The 17,872-nt window shown below is 50.9% G+C and overlaps 1 protein-coding gene across 7 annotated transcripts in view; it reads right to left on the bottom strand.

Annotated features, from left to right (window-relative positions):
- The window catches only part of ARSG (arylsulfatase G), a 91,142-nt gene that overhangs the window by 49,322 nt on the left and 23,948 nt on the right, over positions 1-17,872 (bottom strand). For 2 of the 7 annotated variants that reach the window (XM_070394473.1, XM_070394474.1), the window contains exons 1-3: positions 12,995-13,225; positions 12,266-12,487; positions 1,217-1,961 (exon numbers count right to left, since the gene is read on the bottom strand). In XM_070394473.1, coding sequence (XP_070250574.1) covers positions 1,217-1,434 — 218 coding nt within the window. In that variant the 5' untranslated portion in view covers positions 1,435-1,961; positions 12,266-12,487; positions 12,995-13,225. Of the gene's footprint in view, positions 1-1,216; positions 1,962-12,265; positions 12,488-12,994; positions 13,226-14,414; positions 14,517-17,655; positions 17,742-17,872 lie in introns of those variants that run through there. The other 5 variants (XM_070394468.1, XM_070394469.1, XM_070394471.1 and 2 more) reach the window with 5 other exon arrangements.

Raw genomic sequence — 17,872 nt, 5'->3', positions numbered from 1 at the left:
AGGACCCCAAGGGTCCACACCTCAGGGAGCAGCTCCCGGCCCCAGGTGCAGGTGCTGAAGCTCTGGGGAGATGCCCCGCGTTGTCCCACCAGCGAGCTGGAGCGGCCCCACTGAGCAGGATGGAGGAGCAACCCAGGGCAGATGGGATCTGAGCCGGCCAGTCGGATCAAGGTCAGCCCGAGGAGAAGGCCCCAAGGGTTAAAAGCTGATAGCTGAATTCTAGTGATGTGGGGAGGGGCTAGGCATTTGGACAAAAAACTTATGAACACTTCTATCCGCTCAGTGCAGACCCTCTGGGCTACGTGTGCCGGCTAAGTAGTCACCTCGCAAGTCAGTCCTCCTACCTTCTCTGCCTCCCTGATTCTGGTTTTCCAAGGTCACCTTCTCCCTCAAGCCCCCAGGCTGGGTTCCAACCCCTCCCCAGGAACTCCAGACTCACGTACTAGATCCTAATCTTTATTTTCCACTGAACCTGTCTCCACGTCCAGACAATAAGTACCTCGAAGGCCAGGGTTTTTATCTTGTTCCCCTTGGTATTCTGATTTCCTAACACACACAGATTCTGAATGTTATCAGATGGATGGATAGATGGATGGATGGATGGATGGATTTCTCCATGAAGCTGTACTGGCTTCATACCACATTAATCAATCACATAACCAAATCAACATGGACCCATTAGTTGCTCTTTAAATGCTTTATGCTGTCCCCTCCCCCCAAAAGAGGCAAGTAACACATCTGAAAGAAGTGGACTGCTTGGCCAGTGTGGCTCAGTGGTTGAGCATCGACTTATGGGCTAGGAAGTCATGGTTTGAATCCCGGACAGGGCACATGCCTGGGTTGCAGGCTCAATCCCCAGTGGGGGGCATGCAGGAGGCAGCCTATATGATTCTCTCTCATCATTGATGTCTTTATCTCTCTCTCCCTCTCTGAAATAAATTAAAAAATATATATACTAGAGGCCCGGTGCACGAATCCCAGTGGGGTCCCTCGGCCTGGCCTGTGCCCTCTTGCAATCTGGGACCCCTGGGGGGATATCGGATAGCCAGTTTCAGCCCGATCCCCACAGGCCAGATCCAGAGAGGATGGAGCCCGATCCTGTGTGTTGAGCATCTGTCCCCTGGTGGTCAGTGCGCATCATAGCGGCTGGTTGACCAGTCATTCGGTCGCTTAGGCTTTTATATATAGAGAGTAGGACTTAGCATCCTCAACTCACCTCATTCCTTCGGCGGCCATCTGATCCAGGTTGGCAGTGTCCTTTGTTTCTGCCCAGTTTGCTCCCAGGTCACCCCACCCCATGTCATCTGCCAAAATGATCACGAAATTTGGTTTTGGGGCTCTTGTTTCCCCACTGAAGCAAAAATCCACAAGAGGATAAAGACATCCCAAGAAACTCACCCCCACCAATAAAACCTTTAGAAAAAGCCAGGCCATGGTGGGAAGGGGCAGGTTCGGTTCTATGGAATGATGGCGGGCCACCACGAGAGGCGTCTCTGAGTCCCCTTCTGCTCACTCTCAGTGCAGGGAGTCTCCGGAGGTTGGTGTTTTGCAAGAAGATATTCCAACACCCTCACTGTAAAGATGGGAATGCTGAGGCCCACCCAGCGTTCTGGTGGGGATGGTGGTGGTGGTGGTGCCTACGTGGAGGGTGGGAGCTGCAGAAATGAGGCCCCCATCTAGAATCCTAACTCAAGAGAGTCAGGAAAGCTGCACCCCCAAATGTGGCTTTCCCCTAAGATGACCGGCTGTGTGCAGCTTTGGCCGATTAGAAAGTGACCCCTCTGTGCCCAGGGATGTCAGAGCCGAAGCACAAGTCTCGCATCGGGTCGGGACTCCAGCTGCTGAGTGCGGGGCACAATCTCACATCTGCAGAACACCTGGACGTTCCAGAAGCCGCCGTCGGTCCCCAATGAGTTTCTGAGTTCCAGGTGGCTGAGGGCTTCATGTTTCTGTGAGGTTTCCTGAAAGAACAAAAATCGACAAGAAAACAGAGTGAAAAGTGCCAGCGCAGCTGTGTTTTACTCAGTAGCCTAGGAAATAATCGCTTTTCCACGCCAGCACATGTTTTCCTTATTATTCGAGTATTTCACCGGCTCATCAGTTTCTCCACCTGAGAAACAGTGATGATAATATTTACAACGAGCCTATAATCACAGGGGTGGGAGCAACATCAGAGATGACCTCTCTCAACCCACTCACTGTATACATGAGAATGCCGAGGCCCAGTGTTTGGACGGGGCAGGACCAGCACGCCACTCTGCATGATCCCAGGGCTCCCCCACTGCCACCCACCAGGCTTCTCTGATTCACAAGAAATCCCCACACTGACTGTGACGTTACCAAACCCACCGAGGAATCTAGAAGAAAGGGTATGACCCTGATATGACCTTTTCTAACAGTTGTGCTGCAAACGATCCCATACAAAATTCTTGACAGATGCCCGGCCAGGGTGGCTCAGTGGGTTGAGTGTCACCCTGTGCACCAAGAGGTTGCTGGTTTGATTCCCGGTCAGGGCACATGCCAGGGCTGCGGGCTCGATCCCCAATAGGGGGCCTGCAGGAGGATGTTTCTCTCTCATCGATGTTTCTACCTTTCTCTCCCTTCCCCTTGCTCTGTCTCTAAAATCAATAAAAAACATATTTTTAAAAATCTTGACAGAAATTAATTGGGAGGAAAAGGAACTGTAAAGAAATAAGTTGATGGTAGAATCTAAGTGGAGATACTATGGGAGCTCATTGTAGACTCTTTTAATTTTGCAGTATCTTTTTAAATTGTTTCATAATAAAATGGTAGAAAAATTTTTTTCTTAATGAAACTGTCCATTTACATCTTGACAATGTCATTTTTAGTAAAATCTAACGATATATACTCAACCTGTGCTTCTCACACTTCAATGTACATACAAATTACCTGGGGAGTTCAAAATGCAGCTTCAGTCAGCCAATGTGGCTCAGTGGTTGAGTATCAATCTATGAACCGGGTGGTCAATGATTCAATTCCCGGTCAGGGCACATGCCCAGGTTGCAGGCTCGGTCCCCAGTGAGGGGCGTGCAGGAGGCAGCCAATCAATGATGCTCTCTCATCATTGATGTTTCTCTCTCTCTCCCCCTTTCCCTTCCTCTCTTGAAATCAATAAAAAATATTTTTTAAAAAATAAAGCAGGTTCAGGAGGTCAGGCTGTGGCCTGGGTTCCTTCTTCTATCAAGCTTCTGCTGGGCTGAGTCACACCTTCATCAGCAAGATGCCCAGGAAAGAAGACTGTCCTGATGCAGGTCCCGGAAGAAAACTAGCCCAACTGGAGAAGAGTCGGCTTCCGTGGACAAACACAAACGCAATCAGTCACGTCCGGGTCCGAAAGACAGGGGTGGAAGGTGATGCGTTCCACACAGGTAGCAAATGGGAACCATAAAACAAAATCCCATCACCCCGAGTTCACTTAAAAGACGGAACTTTACGAAGTTAGTAAGGAGAGAGAGACTTGAATTCTGGACCAAGTAAAAAGCTCAGTGGGACACCCAACCTCCGGAGAAGATGAAAGGAGAGCCGCATTTAACATGGCCGATGCGATCCTGCCTTGGGAAGGAGCGCACAGCTGGCGAAGCCGACCCGTGGCCGACGCAAGTGGACGGGGCTAGCGGGAGCTGTGTCGACGCTGGGAGACCTGGGCAAACTCAGAGGGACAGGCAGATACAGACTCAACCGTCACAAGGAAGCCCAAGGAAACAGGCAGGGCCTCTGGAGGTCAATGAATCCATTGTGCAGAAATGCAAATGTCTGTTTCCCAAAAGGAGAGTTATTATTCCAAAGCCAATTGGATCCCACTGGTATTTGTTGATCTTGGGGCCCCAAGGACGTCTCCCTTTCTGGGACAGCGAGCCCTGGCACCAGGAGGGCGCCCAGCACACACTCGTGGGCCCGCAGGTTGACTCCCAGCCTCCAGGCCACTGGCTTCTGACCACGAGCAACAACCACAGGGGGCTTTCCTGCTTGAAGCTACTTAGCTTGGAACGCCGGCGTGGCCTCATTCCTGGTCGATAATCCATTTCAGGAGGACCCCACGCAGAACGACTTAAAAAAAATATATTCGCTTAAGAAAGAAGCTAAAATGAAGGTGGAAACATAGATAGTTTTTGCTTAATTGTTCCACGATAAAACATTCCTTTGAGGATTTTCAAAGAGAATCACGAAACACTTAACATTCGTAGAATGGAAATAAGTCAATGTAGCCGGCGCTCCGTTGCGTCGGGATCCTGCAGGCCCACACTTCCAGGGAGACAGTTAATCCTCTCCCCCTTCATTTCTCTAAACTACAATGAAAAGGCAAACAGGACATTCTAAGGATGGACTCTAAGCCACAGACTATAAGACCCCAGCAGAAAGAAAAAAAAAAAGATCTAAGCTGACATTTTGGGAAACAGTATGGAGGTTCCTCAAAACATTAAAGAGAGAATGGCGGTAGGATCCAGGAACCCCACATCTGGGTATTTATCCAAAGGGGAGGAAATCAGTCTCTTGAAGAGATATCTGCCCCCTGTGTTTACTGCAGCATTTTTCACAACAGCCTCGATGTGAAAACAACCTACGTGTCCATCGATGGGGGAATAAGTAAGGAAAATGAGAACATATATAAAGAACATACATAAACAATGCAGTATTACTCAGCCTTTCACAAGAAGGAAAGCCTGTCATTTACAACAACCTGGTGAACTTGGAAAACACCATGCCACGTGAGATAAGCCAGGCACAGAAAGACAAACACTGCACGATCACACTAACGTGTGGAATCTAAAGAAGTTGAACTCGCAGAAGCAGAGAGTAGAATGCTGCTTGCCAGGGGCCGGGGTCGGGGGTTGGGGAAGTGGGGAGAGTTGGTCAAAGGTTACAAACATTCAGCTATGCAGGACGAATAACTTCTGGACTACAGGTAATAATACTGTATTGCAAACTTGAAATTTGCTAAGACAGTAGATCTTAGAAGTGTTCACCATGAAAAAATATATAAGTGGTAATACGTGAGGGGATGGATGTGTTCATCAGCTTCACTGTGGTAATCACTTCACAATCAAAACATCATATTGGACACCATAAATATATGCAATTTTTATTTGTCGATTATAGCTCGGTAAAGCTGGCGGGGTTATTTTTCAAAGATCCAAGCTGAGACCAAGCTCAGTGCGTTATCTGACACTTTTTTCCTTTTTCCCCTTTTTAGTATGTTTTTATTGATTTCAGAGAGAGGAGGGGAGAGGGAGAGATAGAAACATCAATGAGGAGAATCACTGACCGGCCGCCTCCTGCATACCCCTCACTGGGCATGTGCCCTGACCAGGAATTGAACCAGTGACACCCTGGTTCATGGGTTGATGCTCAACCACTGAGCCACACTGGCTGGACCCAATTTTTTCTTACCTACCACCCTCCCCTTCTCAGAAGAAAACGTGGACGCAAACAAGATGCACTGCTGTGGGCTAAGGAAGAAAGGGGGAGTCTTCGGCAAATAAAGCCTTCACCCCTCCTTCCACAGGCTGGAAGCTGCCTGACCACCTGACTCAACAAACTCCATGCGGAAGGCCCCTCGGCTCCATCTGCTCTGTGGGAGCAGAACTGGGCTGTTCTTTTCCATGACCCCTGTTTTAAAGCAGGACTGCTGGGTCTGCTAACATCTGGCCTCCCTTTGGGTCCCGGCTTGTTTATAGACAAAGACGCATACAAGTGGCATGGCCCGCAGGTGGGCTGTTGTCTAGAAGAGTGAGAAGTGAACGGGGTAAGGCCACTCGAAGATGTGCTCTGTGCTTGGCGGTGCCAATACCAGAGCAGGAGTCCATCACCTGACCGGGTCCCTGGGGCCGCGCCGTGGCCACGCAGCCCGTGAGAGAGCCTTGAAAGCAGCTGAAATAACTAGAAGGTGAGGCGACCTCTCCAAGCTCTGCTGGTTAAAGCTTCTGATGAGCTGAGGCCAAAAAAGACAAAGGCCCGCGAGAGGGTGGTCTCTGGGGCAGGGCGCTGTTGTTTTGCCCGCAGATTAGAACCCGGTCAGAGCGCCTGCTGCACTAGGAGTCACGTGGGGGCTGCCAGGAGGGGGGCTGAGAGAAGCTGAAATGACTCCCCCAGGCACTGCCTTCCACCCAGCCAGCTAAGTGACAGGTGTCAGCTGGGCGCTGTGCACACAGCAGTGACACAGGAAGCCTGCTGCCCTCCTGGCACTTTCCTGCTGGGGGGTGGGGGTAGGGACAGAAAACGAAACGAGTAAACGCATGTGGTGGGCAGAACAATCAAAGCGGGAAGAGGACCAGGAGGGTGGGGGTGGGCAGGTGCAAAGTGGCGAGGGAGGTCAGGGGCAACCTCACGGAGCAGGTGATCTTTCTAGAAGGATCTGTAGAAGACACGGAAGGAAGCTGTGCAGCAGCAAGCAGGAAGGGCTGGCACCTGCCAGGGCAGCAAAGAAGCCGCCGGAGGCATGAGAAGTGGCAAGTGTTAGAGGAAGTCGGGGAAGGCAGGTGTACCGAGTCGGGGGCTGGAGGGTTTGAGCCCCAGCAGCAGGTCCTGCCTGCATCCACCACGCCGGCCGCAGCTCTGCAGTGAAGAAGTGACCCTAGCCGGTTTGGCTCAGTGGATAGAGCGTTGGCCTGCGGACTGAAGGGTCCCGGGTTGAAATCTGGTCAAGGGCACATGCATGGGTTGCAGGCTCGATCCCAATAGGGGTGGGGCAGGAGGCAGCTGATCAATGATTCTCTCTCATCATTGATGTTTATCTCTCTCCCTCTCCCTTCCTCTCTGAAATCAATAAAAATATATTTTATAAAAGAGAGAGAGAGAGAGGAGAGTGTGTTGCGACAGAACAGGGAGGGGGGAGCTGAGAAGTGAGCTGTCCACTGGGTCCTCAAGGTGAGAGACAGCGCCAGAGGGGGGCCAAGTGGCCGGGGCACTCCCTGCCCTGGCATGGCCCTTACACTGAGCTCCCGCTGAAGTGTGTGCGGCCTCATCCTAATGGAGCCCAAGTGGAGTGGAGAATCTACTTGCCACGGTTGCCAGGACAAACAGCGACGGAGGCGATGAATGTCTACGTGTAATGAATATCCTCGTGGCCCCTAACTTTGCCCCTGGGCCCTAACATGTCAGTTAGAGAGGGTGGAAGGGAAGGGGAGAGACACACAGAGAGAAACATCGCTGTGAGAGAGACAGATCGATTGGTTGCCTCCCACATGAGCCCCGACCAGGGCTGGGGCTCAGATCGAGCCTGCAACCGTGGCACATGCCCTTGACCGGAATCGAACCCAGGACCCTTCAGTCCGCAGGCCGATGCTCTACCCACTGAGCCAAACCTGCTAGGGCAACACTGCTTTCTTAGGGCAGATCTGGGGAGACCTCACAGTCTTAGCTCCACACAAAAAATGTGAAGTAAATCCTTTTTTTTGCCCAGCTGGTGTGGCTCAGTGGTTGAGCATCGACCTATGAACCAGGAGGTCACAGTTCGATTCCCAGTCAGGCACATGCACAGGTTGTGGGCTCGATCCCCAGTAGGGGGCATGTAGGAGGCAGCCGATCAATGAGTCTCTCTCATCATTCATCTCTCCCTCTCCTTTCCTCTCTGAAATCAATAAGAATATTTTTTAAAATAATTTTTAATCCTTTTTTTCCTGTTCTGTATTTTCTTTAGTTTTATTGACATATAGTTGACACTCTACACTGTGTAAGATGAAGGGATCCAGCATCATGACTTGGCTTACATATACTGTGAAATGATCACCGCAGGAAGTTTAGTTAACATCCATCATGTCCTACAGACACAATTTTAAACGGAGGAAAAAGTGCTTTTGTCCCCACGATGAGAGCTTTTAGGACCTACTCTCTTAGAAACTTTCAAACATCCCGCATGGCAGTGTTCACTGTAGTCACCGTGCCCACATCCTATCCCCAACACCTTATCTCATAACAGGAACAAAGGAAGTGATTGACCGAGTGTCTCCATACAGGCTTGGAGAGCAATTTCTCTTAGATAATTAAAATGCTGGCGTGTTTGTTTTTTAAGCTTGAAGACGTCAAGCCAGATCCTGGTGCTGGGAATATCACTTCCGTGAACCCAAGGATGCCAGGAAACTCCTCCACGGGGAGGCGGCGAGGTGGGGGGGGGGGGGGGGGGAGGGAGGAAGGGGGGGCTACGGCGTCCCGCCCGCCTTTCTGCAGGAATCACCTGTTGGGACTGCCTCAGGAGGAAGCCGCGTGGCAGGAGCCAATCTGGGAAGGCAGTGGCGGCGTCACGCCACGCATCTAACAACCCGGTTGCCTGCAGAAACGGTATCTGGGTCCCTGAAATCGGGTCAGAAACACAGGAAGAGTAGCCGGGCCTCGGGACAACATCATTCCTCTAAAATTCCCCCCTCCCCTTGAGAAGAACACTCAGGAGAAGTGTGGACAAGAGGGAAGGGCTCAAGGTCAGTTACCTGAAACCCACTCTCGAAGGCTTATTTCCCAAATGTGTAAGGATTTCTTTTACGCTCGAGCTGGTCTGGCTCAGTAGATAGAGCGTCGGCCTGCGGACTGAAGGGCGCCTAGTTTGATTCCCGTCAAGGGCATGGACCTAGGTTGCAGGCTCTCCCCCGGCCCCAGGCCCTCGTCAGGGCATGTGCAGGAGACAACCAATCCATGTGTTTCTCTCACATCCATGTTTCTCTCTGCCTTTCCCTCTCTCTTCCACTCTCTCTAAAAAACCAATGGGAAAATATCCTCGTGTGAGGATTAAGAAGAAATTCTTTTTAACATAGCAGTACTTACTTACTATTTATTAAACATTCTATGATGGCCCTAGCCGACTTGGCTCAGTGGATAGAGCGTCGGCCTGCGGACTGAGGGGTCCCGGGTTCGATTCCGGCCAAGGGCACATGCCTGGGTTGCAGGCTTGGTCCCCAGTAGGGGGCGTGCAGGAGGCAGCCAATCAATGATTCTCTGTCATCATTGATGTTTCCATCTCTCTCTCCTCCCTTCCTCTCTGAAATCAATAAAGAAATATATATATTTTTAAAAAAACCACAACATTCTATGATGGAAGTTGTCAAACGTACAGAAGTTGGGAAACTCATGCACACCCACCCGATATTTAGATTCAACAATTACCAACACATGGCCTTTCTGGTTCTTTCTCTGTCTCCTCATCTACTTCTCTTGCCTTCATCCTCCACATACACCAGATTATTTTGAAACAACCCCCAGATATAATTTCATCTGTAAATATTTCTATATGGTTCTCTAAAAGATAAGGATTCTCTAAAAATGTAACTATAATTCTATTAATAGCCCCTTTTAAAAATGAACAATTTTTTAAAAATATAGAAACATCAATGATGAGAGAGCATCATTGATCAGCTGCCTCCTGCCTGCCCTCACGTTGGGGATTGAGCCCACAACCGGGGCATGTGCCCTGACTGGGAATTAAACTGTGACCTCCTGGTTCATAGGTCAACGTGCAACCACTGAGCCATGCCGGCTGGGCTGAGCAATAATTTTAACATAAAAAATCCAATCAGTGTTAAAATGTCCTCCCTTGTCTCATCGCATTATTTTACAGTTGCTTTGTTCTAATCAGGATCCAAATCCACCACACAATGCATTTGTCTCTTCTCTTTTCATGAATACGTTCCTCCTCTCTTTCCTACAATCTATTTATATAAAGAGGTAATATGCAAATTAGGCCAGGACACCGTAACGGGTCACGACCTGACAGGAGGAGGTTGCGCGTGCAGGTGAGGCCCGGAGCAGAGACAGAGACAGAGACAGAGACAGGGGGGCCTGCCCAAGCTGGCTCAGCGGCTCCGGCGGCCCGGGGGCGGGGCGCGGCGGGGGGGGGGGGGGTGAGGGGGGCCTGGGGCTGGCCAAGCTGCCGCTCCAGCTCGGGCAGCCCTGGAGCGGACACAGGTGGGGGGCAGGAGGGGCCTGTGGCGCCAGTCAGGCCTGACTCCTGCGTTGGCCTGCGGGATGCCTCCTCGCACGGTGGGAGGCGGGGCACCTCCTCTCAGCCTCTAGTATACTTATAAATTCGGTTTTTTCTCCTATAAAATTTCTTAAATTTTGGGTCTGGCTAATTGCATCCCGTGATGTCATTTAAAATGTTCCCCACTCCCCTGTTTTCCCTGTAGACTGAGTTGTAGATCTAGAGGTAAGATTAGACTCAGGTTTGATTTTTTTTTGGCAAGTCCACCTCATACATCTTACCTTTCCCCATGTCTTATTAACACTGATAGTGGTTCATCTGGCAAAGTTTCAGTTCTCATGAGAATAGGGAACTTTCTCTTAAATGCCACCTACAATCTTTTCTGTTTTTGCAGATTTATCCTTTCCCCAGATCTGCTTCACCTCTGCAATGAAATGTAACGGACTGAATGTTTGTGTGCTCCCCAAATTTGTAAATTAATTCCTAACCCCCGTCAAGGGCATGGACCTAGGTTGCAGGCTCTCCCCCGGCCCCAGGCCCTCGTCAGGGCATGTGCAGGAGACAACCAATACTTTGGATTACTTTCCAAAGTAATCAGATTTGAGATTGGGGCCTCTGGGAGGTAATCAGGATTGGACGAGGTCTTGAGGGTGAGGCCCTCATGATGGGATTAGTGCCCTTATATGTATAAAGAGATAGGAGAGAGCTTACTTCTCCAATATGGGAGGACACAGTGAGGAGGTGGCAGTCTGAAAGCCAGGAAGAGAGCCCTCACCAGGATCCTAATCAGCCAAGACCTTGACCTTAGACTTCACAGCCTCCAGAACTGTGAGAAGTAAATGTCTGTTGTTTAAGCTCATCTACGGCATTTTATTATGGTAGCCCAAGCCCACTGAGACAGATTAGCACAATTTTAAAGCATAAAGAGGCCATCAAGAGTGCTAATGTTGCTAAGAGCGTGAAAGAAACAACAATCACAGGTGATTGAAGAGGAAGAAAAACTGTTGTTCATTGGATAAACAATAAGCAGTTAACCAGTGATAGCATTTCGGAGGCAATGGAATATTAAAAATCCATTTATGGCTAGTAGGGGGTGGTTTGATAAATTTAAGAAGCCTTTATTTACAGATTAAACTGTACATTAAACATGTGCTGTATATACGGTTAAAGCAGGGAAGCATTTGAGGGTCTGGAACGGATTAATCCAACTTACAATATTTCTAATGAGGGGAAAAAATGATTCGGTTTTTGAACAAAACTGCTTCTCGAACAGCCTTCCGGAACCAATTATATCGAAAGCCAAGGTTCCACTGAGCATTGAACAGGAACAATGAGGGCCAAGCCTGCTCCCCCCCAACCTGAAAGCCCAGCTTCCTCTCATCCCTTCCCACACCTCGGGTGACCTTGCTAAGTTCTCCTTTGTCTGCGCTTCTCACTTGCAAAAGTGCTCTTATTGAAATGCTGTTTTGGGATAAGTATCACACGCGTGTCCTGTCTTCCCACCTAGACAGTCAACACTTTGAGAGGAGGGACCACATCCTCTGGGTGTGGTTTTGTGGCCTGGGAGGTGGCCGTGTCCCTCAGGCCAGCTCCTGAGTGGGCTATGCTGAGCAGTCACTGCCCGGAGAGAGGAGCAATGGGCGTGGGACGGATGGATGGGCGCGTCTTATACTCAGCCCTGCCACATGCCCTTTTTAAAAATATTTATATTTGTTATTGATTTCAGAGGAAGGGGAAGGGAGCAAGAGACACAAAACATCCATGATGAGAATCATTGATCGGCTGCCTCCTGCACGCCCCACACTGGGGATTGAGCTCGCAACCCAGGCACGTGCCCTGACCGGGAATCGAACCGTGACCTCCAGGTCCACGTTCAACCACAGTGCGATGCCGGCTGGGCAATACACCCTTCCTAAGCACTCAGATTCATGTAAGGAGTCCACAACTCTCCACCAACCATGGCAGGGCAGGGCTCCTCTTTGCCTCCGATCCAAAACACAGCCCTGGAGCAAGCACCCTTCTAGCTTCTCTGTGTCACCCCGACTCATCTGGAAATGCCAACATGTACTGTCCCGAAGGGATTAACATGGGAACCGCACACTGTGTTCTCTTCCAGGGAACAGCAGGCTGAGCGAGTTTAGATAAGACGGCGACAGCCAGCCTCTCCCTTTAGGCCAGAAACCGAGAGGAGAGCAGGTGTTTATTCCTGGGGCCTTGAGCAACATGACGCGTGGAGCATCACCGAAAATTATCCAAAGAAAGCCGGCTGCAATCGGAGCCGAACCCAGGGGTCCCATGCACAGCACTTCCCGACACTTCCAATGAGGTTTCATGACCCACCACGGTGTCATAGAAGCTGCAGGTGGCATGGATCTATCCGAAAAGCAATGCGACGGAAACCACTTGGCTCTGAGAATTTTGATTTTCATTGTGTTATTTGAGGACTTCTGCAGCAGGTTTGGCTGGTTTATGGATGCCTCCTCAAGGCAATGTTCTTTTTTTCTTCTTAAGTAGTGAGCGGATGACAAAACTCTAGGAGCAGTAAACTGGATACAGAGAGATCTGGGAACAAATATTGTGGAAATCAAATAAAACACTCCAGCTCGAGTGAGACGCACCCAGGGATACATCAACTCTGGGCCGAGTGGTAACCGGGTGTAACAGACGTCAGATCGTCACCTTCCCTCCGGCCCTGGGGACTGAATGAGCCTGCCCCCCCAAATCCAGCACACCCTCTCTTATCCCCTGCCTTCCTCCCTCGTGGTTCACCCCTCACTGGCCGGTCCTTGCAAGGTCTTTCCTGCCTTTCCAGGCCACTGATCTCCAGAGCCTCGTCTGATCCAAGCACAATGCTAAGCTGCTAACCCCCTTACACACGTTAACTCAGTTCACCAGCCACTCAGGGTTGAGCCCCACCTCCCCAGGCCCCCACCCCCTGCCGCAGGTGCTCTCTCCCTGTCATGGATGAGCGGAGACGAATGGCTAGTGAGGGCAGAACTTGGATTCAAGGTCAGGTTCCAGGGCCTGTCCTCATGTGCATCTCACATCACAGATGACACATCCCCCTACCTGGCCTCGCAAGGTCCACTTCGGTGACGCTTCGGCTTGTTTCATCTCCCTGGGAAGACCTTATCCATGAAGGCAGGGAGCAGATCTTTCTTGTCCTCATATGAACATGGACTATCCTTGGTGACCTGCAAAGTGTTCTTGCTTACTTATCCTCTAAAAGGAGTTGGAAACACAATAAATGCCCTCTGTATTGGTCAGCTCGGGCCACCACAACAAAGTAACGCAGGCTGGATGGCTTAAACGACAGATAGTGATCTCTTCACAGTTCTGAGGCCGGAAGTGTGAGGTCAGGGTGCCAGTATAGCTAGCTTCTGGTGAGAGCTCTTTTCCTGGCTCGCAGAAGGCTGCCTTCTTGCTGTGTGTGTTGTCATCCACATGACTTCTCCTCTGTGTGTGTTCTCAGAGAGAGAACAGTATTTCTCTCTTCCTCTTCTAAGGAGGGCACTAATCTAAGCATGAGGGCCCCACCCTCATGACCTCATCCAACCCTCATTCCTCCCAAAGGCCTCGTTTACAAGTACTATCAAACTGGGGGTTGGGGCTTCCCCTGAGGAATTTGGAGATGGGGGGCAGGCTCATTCAGTCCACACCACCCCCACACAGTTTTAAGTTGCCTTCAATGTTTCATCCTAACTTTAAATAACTGCAAAAGATATCGTTTCGATTGTATTTGTAAATATTATTTTTATAGTAAAATTCTTAAACTACTCTTTTACATGTATCAATACCAGAGGAATTTGGAAACCACCGTCATTCGTTTAGAAATTACAGCAGACCATTTCCCATTAGTTTGAAAATGTTATATCATTTTTCTTTTTTCAAAACTATATATCCATTCTGTCTCAACACAATGTACTTTCATGTTCAAAAGTATTTAATTACCTTATTCCATTTCTCTGAAATAGTGTGTATAAATTGAAATTTAATACTTTACTCATGTATTTTTAAAAATCCCTTCTGAATTGAGTTCGTATCAATTATGACTGTAATAATTTATACTAACACATATAAACCTGGACAATTATTAAGCATAAGATCATCTTACTGGAAATGCATCTTTAACAAGATAGAGCAGGGGGAGGGGTGGTACATATTGACTTGAAGGAAGGCTCCCTGACATACTATTTCAATATTCCCCCAGAGACCTTTACCAGAGGGGCAGGTCACCCAAGTGCATTCCTGGCTCTGGGTAAGGAGGGAAAGGCCACGGTGGGAGCAGCAGGCCCGAGCCCCAGCGGGTTCTCAGATTCTCAGACAACCAGGTTGAGGAAACAGATGATGTTCTGGGCAGTCAAGGACTCCTGCAGAAGGTCCCCTCAAACGCTCCCCCCCTTTCCTGGCTGCTCTGAAAACCCGGCCTGCAAAAGCAGGCTTGCTCCCAGCTCTGAACAGTGGGCAAGATTCCTTTCCATCTACTTACCCCCACGCTGAAGTTCTCACGGGCTGATAAATGCAGGGAGCTTATTTGCAAGCCAGGGTCATATCTGCTCGGCAACCCAGCTTGAAGACTAGAAGTTCCACAATGTTGTTGACAGAGAACAGGCAGGCCAACTTTGCACAATGGAACCTGTTTTCATGCAAATGACCCGAAAGAAGAAGACGAGAAAAGAGCAGTGGGGATGGCTCTCACGGCCCATTGATTTCCAGAGAAGATGCTGAGGGGCTTTTTAAGGGCATCCTTACAGCCCTGCTCCCTGTGAGTGAAGGGCCCGGGGCTCTGCTGCCACTTGGTTGCCACAAACACCACAGAAGACGCTAAGAGGGGAGATGGGCCCCTTCCTTAATTTCGTGATTTTTCTGGTTCCCTACTCCAGACTCCAAAGGTTCTTTTGTTCAGATTTAGAACTAAACAGAGGTGGTTTTGTTTGGGGAGGTGTTCACCATGGCAACGTGGTGCTTTCCCTCTCTGCTTTCCCTGGAGGAGTGAAATGAACAGGGGTTTCCACGCTTGGTCTCACCAGGATTGAGGGAACAAGGGGAAGGCAGCCAGCCTCTAACCAGGCGGGCACGAGCCACTGGTTTGTGGCTGGCAAAGCTGGGTTTTTCAGCCAACTCGCTGTGATCCAAACACAGGCGGCACCTATCATCTCCAGATGAGCTCTACCTGCCAGGTGGGCCAGTGTGTACCTGTAAGTGTTGAGAAACCCTGGGCAAATCCCTCCAGTGCTCTGCGCCTCAACAGTTCTCATCAAGAAAATGGGGACGAGCTCTAGCTGGTTTTGCTCAGTGGATAGAGCGTTGGGCCACGGACTGAAGGGACCCTGGTTCAATTCCAGCCAAGGGCACATGCCCGGGTTGTGGGCTCAATGCCCAGTGTGGGGGATGCAGAAGGCAGCCCATCAATGATTCTCTCTCATCATTGGTGTTTCTATCTCTCTCTCCCTCTCTGAAATCAATAAGCTTATATTTAAAAAGAAAATGGGGATGAGTGTCAGCTGCCTTAGTCTGATGATGGGGTTAAAATTGGGTCACATGTAAGGCACTTAATAAAATGTTGCTGTAAAGATTAATTATAATATTAATAAAGGTAATCGTGAGAATGCATTATTAGTATTACTGTTATATTATTACAGCTCTGTCCCAACAGCCAGTTGTCCCACTTGGCCAAATACTCAGAAGTGACGGTCCCAATTATTCATTCACCTCTGGCGCCATCTTTCCTCTTTTTGTTGTTGTTTTTCATCTTCACCCGAGGATATTTTTTCATTGATTTTTAGAGAGAGTGGAAGGGAGGAAGAGAGACACACAGAGAGAATCACCGGTTGCCACCTGCAGGAGGCCCCGACCAGGGCTGGGGATCAAGGCTGCAAACCAGGCACATGCCCTTGACCAGAATCAAACCCAGAACCCTTCAGTCAGTAGGCTGACGCTCTATCCACCGAGCCAAACTGGCTAGGGCCCAGCTACGGCTAACTTTTAACATCCAGAAGCTGAAGTACCAAGACCTCTCATGACTTGCTTGACTCACTCAGTTGTAACTGCTGGGCAGCACCACTAGGCTCTTAAGTCTAAGCAAGACTCAGACATACTGGATGCTGTGTCATATTCAATATTCAGTACGACGATTCCATACTGAATACAGTGACAGGTCCAAAGCTCTGCAACACCCTAAATATCAAAGATTACACTTACAGTCGTGTTAGCACACTAAGGGGTTTCATTTTAGTGATTACAATCAGGTTCCACATATCGCCATATGTGGATTCTTCACAAAACAGCTCGAAAAAGGATCGCTTGTAGCGGGGGTGAGGAGTCAGTTATTGGACTTGGTAAGCCATAAATAATAAATCAGTAAGAACTAATGGGTGCTGAGGGCTAGCCATAGACCAGTCACTTTGATCTGAACTTTACAGGCATCAAAAATGAAACCTTTCCATTCTGGGAGCTGTCGCCATTGTCCCCATTTTACAGATCTAAAAAGCTTAGTTACTCCCACAAGGCTGCAGAGCTGATGGGTGGCCCCTGGCTGTGGAGTACTGGCCCTAACGCAGCACTCTTCGCCAGCACACCTGCCCCCTACCCCTAACCCACGGCGGAGCTCAGTAACAGCACAGAAAGGCATTTAACCCGGTACACACCGCCCCCAAATCATGAGGAGAATCAGGCAGCGAGCAAAGAGCGGTTTTAATCAAAATTCACATCGCCCGTTCCTCCTGGTGGCGACCCAACGTGCACGCATTCGCAGACAAGGGTCTCTCGAGTCTGACATCAGAACCACATTATCCGAACCCCAAGGAAGAGAGCAGCCCGTACCAAGTAGGCAGGGGAAGGCGGAGAATAAAGCCTTTGCCTCGGAGCAGGTGCCAGATGGGGCCTGGGGATCCGAGGTGGGCACAGGAAGCACAGTCTGTGTCCCCGCGGGCTCCGAAACGCCTGGGATCTGACACTGCTTTGTTCCCAGGACTGTTCTTAACCGAGGTTTCCCGTGCATATCTGCTGAGTTCACGGGGCTCTCGGGGTCGGGAACTTCCGGATGAGGGGCACGTATTAGTCCCCTTTCCTAAGGGCTACACCAGGCGCCCCGCGGGCCAGACAGCCGTGCACCTGTGTGGCTCACGCCCGAGAGGACGGTCCGCGTGCGCCCCCGGCCGGGGATGCTGACTCAGCCCGGCTGCTCACCTCCCTCCGCTCCGCGCGGATGCTGCTGCTGCAGTAAAGGGGGGAAACCAGGTCACCCTTAGCAGCCGGGACGCCAGCTCCCTGAAGCCACTGCGGCACTCCTTCCCTCCCTCCCGGAACGGGAACTGTGGGGTGCACGAGTTGACGAAATTGGGGGAAGTTGGCCCTGGAGGAGGAACTTGGGGACCGTGGTGGTGCGCGCGCGCGCGCGCTCGCAGCACACAAACTGGAAAGAACCTGTTCTGCCCGCAAGCGCCGCCTGGGACCATCCCCAGCGCCCCTCATCCCACACCCCCCAAATCCTCAGGACGCGGGCTGGATTGGGCGCGCAGAGGGGCTGCGCGAAGGACCACGGCCAGGGAGTGCTAGCAGAAAGGGTGCAGGCGCCCCCAAACAAGTCCGCGTTCCCCGCTAGCAGTGCGGCACAGCGCCGGGGGCCGATGGGGCCAGGCGCGCACGGCCGCGCCCGGTTTGGGCGGCGCGCCCAGGACCCCGGCGGTGCTGGCGGGAGCGGGGCCCGCGCGGGACGGCGACGCCGTTACCTTCCGTGACCCCCGGCTTGGCTCAGGGCGGGCGCGCGCCCGGTGCGGGCCGGGTACACGTGGGCCGGCGCGCGCGCTCCAGGCAGGCCCCCTCCTCCGCGGCGCTCGCAGCACATGGTCGGCGGCGGCGCGCCCCCGAGGCCGGCGGAGACCGGCTGCAGCCGGTATAGGATCAGAGAGAGGCAGAGACGCGGGGACAGGGGTTGGGCAGCGGCAC

The sequence above is a fragment of the Myotis yumanensis genome, unplaced genomic scaffold (genome assembly GCF_028538775.1).
Source record: "Myotis yumanensis isolate MYYU_CA2020_CCGP unplaced genomic scaffold, mMyoYum1.0.hap1 SCAF_16, whole genome shotgun sequence".
NCBI lineage: Eukaryota > Metazoa > Chordata > Mammalia > Chiroptera > Vespertilionidae > Myotis > Myotis yumanensis.
Note: the sequence above shows the minus strand (reverse complement) of the source record. Positions and strands in the feature narration are given on the sequence as shown.